The sequence below is a fragment of the Anneissia japonica genome, unplaced genomic scaffold (genome assembly GCF_011630105.1).
Source record: "Anneissia japonica isolate Jap-2015-1 unplaced genomic scaffold, ASM1163010v1 scaffold1430_len515961_cov162, whole genome shotgun sequence".
NCBI classification, from domain to species: domain Eukaryota; kingdom Metazoa; phylum Echinodermata; class Crinoidea; order Comatulida; family Comatulidae; genus Anneissia; species Anneissia japonica.
Window position 1 is genome coordinate 442,182 of NW_022693412.1, and position 3,528 is coordinate 445,709.

At 32.0% G+C, this 3,528-nt stretch overlaps 1 protein-coding gene across 1 annotated transcript in view; it reads left to right on the plus strand.

The window, feature by feature from the left end:
- Positions 1-266: 266 nt before the first annotated feature.
- The window catches only part of LOC117100719 (vesicle-fusing ATPase-like), a gene marked incomplete at both ends in the record, with an annotated part of 42,174 nt that continues 38,912 nt past the window's right edge, over positions 267-3,528 (plus strand). Inside the window, 2 exon segments of the mRNA XM_033240511.1 lie at positions 267-306; positions 1,547-1,625. Of these exon segments, the coding sequence (XP_033096402.1) occupies positions 267-306; positions 1,547-1,625 (119 nt within the window).

The window sequence follows — 3,528 nt, forward strand, 5'->3', positions numbered from 1 at the left end:
ATTAACGATGGATTTTATCCCAGTGGTTGCCATTATACCAAGTACAGGAGGGTGACAATAATACTAGAATTATGCTTGTATTAAGTTTATTGTAAAAAATTATCCCAAATGACTCTAATATAAAATATACCTGTGCTTGGGCAAAACAGCATTTTGTTGCCCTTACAGTATGTTTTGTATCATTTGCATATTTATAAAAAAAAGTAAGTAGTATCATATTAAATTTTCATGAAATTAATGCATAAATTATTTTTTGTTGTTTGTAGAGAAAATGGGCTATGCTCTCAATTGGTCAAGATGTTGATGGTGAGTATTTTATCCTTTTCACATTGGTTATTCAATCTAGTGTAACGTTCCTTTGCAACCTTGTACACAAGCATGTGTATCTATGGTATGGTGAATCTACCCAGGAATCTTTATTGAGCACGTCACAGAATGATAGTCATGATCGCTTAATGTATTCAACACACCACACAATGTAAACAGTAATCGATCATAAGGAAAGCTTCAAATCATTTGGCGATGGACTTCTTTTGACTTTAAGTTACAGATAGAAATTATTTGAATAAAGACTAATTTGGTACATAAATTATAATCAATGTATTTGACAGTGATTTATTCAAATTATATTAACAAGTATTTATCTTTTAAAAGGAAAACAAAGTAGCATTAAAAATCGACATTAACAATTTTTTTTTACTAAAACATAATTTATATAGGCGAGTTTGACTGTAAGTGTATTCCTTTGGTTTGTGTATATAGTAAAACGTCTATTTTACGTACCCCTTGGGGTCTTCGTAAATTAAAAAAAATTGTAAACTAGATCGGGTGTCAGTTTCCAATATTTAGGCCTTGCTACAGTATCTCCTGCCATCGAGCACTGATAGGCTGACAGCAGCCAGGCCTAGCACAAACTGACAGTGCAGCAGCGTGTTCTACCGCGCTATACCCTAGCTGAATTTACCTTTGATAAAAACGAAAAATTATTTTAATTGCTGGCATTCTTCTCTACTTTACAAAATATTATTTTAACTCTTATTCAAACATCTATGTTTTATGGACCTTCCTCTCGTGTTCTTTCTAGTTGTTAGATCGTTGAATAGTGTTGTTCACATGCATTTCGCAATCATCTAACATTCACGATGTCAGTAAGTTGCTGACCCCAACACTCGTTCGTCATTGTAAATATGTGCGCTCAATCCAATAACACTTGCGTTGGTACTGTAGTTCGTTGTTCTGGTTAGGTTTATTACATTAACATAGTGATTATTATACCAGAAATGGAAGAAAAGTTGAACCTCCTAATAAATAGAAACAAACAAACAAACTTGATTTTATTAAGAAAAATTTTTAACACATGTACAATCAAGCTTTTTTTACGGCAATAATTCGTCGATGATGACGCCATCAGTGGCAAAGACCAATCGTAAAATTGATGTTCGTAAAATTGACATTTTACTGTATTATATTTGATTGTGTTAGTATTCCTTTGGTTTTGTATAATTAATTAATCATCTCAATTTAATATTATGTTTTTTATGTCTAGTTTCTATATACAATCTTGATCAGAACACTCAACTGATTGCTACCATTGTTTTGGAGGCTGACTTTCTTCAGAAGAAGAGGTAAGAATGATTCTATAAGAATTAAACTATACAAATACATTTGTGTGTAATCAAACCTTTCAGATTATCTTAACAACCCACCAACCTTGCAAAATTTTCAACTGTATTGTTAAGTGTATAAATTACACAATTCATGAAATAAATGTGTGATCATAAATGATGATGACATTCCTGATGATGACATAATTAATGTTGAAATATTGAATCCCAACACGATGGCGTGTATTTCAATACTTGGAGTATGTCTTCTATATTGTTGCTAAAAAATTTTAATGATTTTTTGTTGTATATTTAATTTACAACTGCCATTTTTGTGGCTACTGATAGTAGCTACTATGTCATCAAATGGTTTACGGGAAGTAAGTGACTGTGAATCTCGGTACCAGACGACACCTTTGATCACGAGCCAAATACCAATCAACACTCATAATTAATCTGGCGAACATTTCTGATAAAATGGGAAAGGTTACAAATGTTAGCCGATTGCGTCGCTAGCAAAGTTACTTGACACTCAGCGTATCCTTTCAGTTTTATGATTGTTAGGTACCTGCCTCCACGTTTTTTTATCTGCGATGCCAAACAAAAGTAAGTTCGGTGTAGGTAGACCATGTTTGATTTCACTAAATTTGACAATTTGAGGCCTAGGTGAGCTACTGATTTCCATGTGTTACTATTAGATAGTACCATATACCTCCATGATAGTACTATTAACTGTTATTGTTACAGTAAATAAAAACTCAGGCTCTTGTTAGGACTAGGCCTAGTTTATCATACATAACGGACTCATAGCAGGCTAGACTTAATTATACTAATACTTTAGGCCAGGATGTGATACAGAATTTCGGAATATTCAGCACTTCAAGGATGGCATCTCAAGGAGAGGAGAGCCTATTCATGAGTTAGGACTAGGCCTAGCCTAGTTAGGCTAGGTAGCCCTATACTACTGATGTGTAATATTCTCCTAGGCTAGTGCTAGTTCTACCAGGGAGTTATTGGTTCTACTACAGTAATTTCAGCAGCCATGTTTATACATTTAAGTTAAAAATAAAACATGTTGTAGCTAGGTAAGTAGTAGGACTATTGCTAATGAAACTATAGGGCCGCCTAGGCTAGGAAGGTAAACATATCTGGCTAAGTGACCTATCTAGTGTATCTAGGCATAGTTAGGCTTAGGCCTACGCCCTACTACTACTAAAAACCGAAAGGTCCACTGATTAATCTCAGATAAGAAAGTATAATACATACTCCAAGTATTGAAATACACGCCATCGTGTTGGGATTCAATTTCAATACTTGGAGTATGTATTATACTTTCCTACTACTACTACATTTTAGAGTTCGGTTAATAAAATGTCCAGCAAGTGGGGACTCTTGAATTGGCCTGCAGCTGGACTTGTGATAGTTACTTATGATCAGGTCTAGTGTAATAATATGCATTTTTCATTAGTTGTTATACATGTTATAAATTATTATTGTTAATACTGGTAATAATAAATATAAATAAATAAATATATGGCAAGAATATAAATATATAACAACAAAATATATATGAATAGATTTTTAAATTGTTATATATGTAATATTTGTCATTAACTATAATAAATAATATTAATGCATTCTATACAAATTAAAGTTAATAAATAAATAATATAAATAAAATATAGACAAATGTAAATACATATATAAAGAAATACGAATATAAATATATAAATAAAAATATATATTACAGTATTACATAACATATATAAATATTAGAATATATATATATTGTGTAAAAAATGATAATCCAATTCAGCTTTAATGAAGCGTAGGGATATCTTCTCATACTTCCTAAGCAAACAAATTGGCAGGTCTTCCGAACTAAAATCCTTAATGATGGAACCAAACGGACGCAAATTGATGA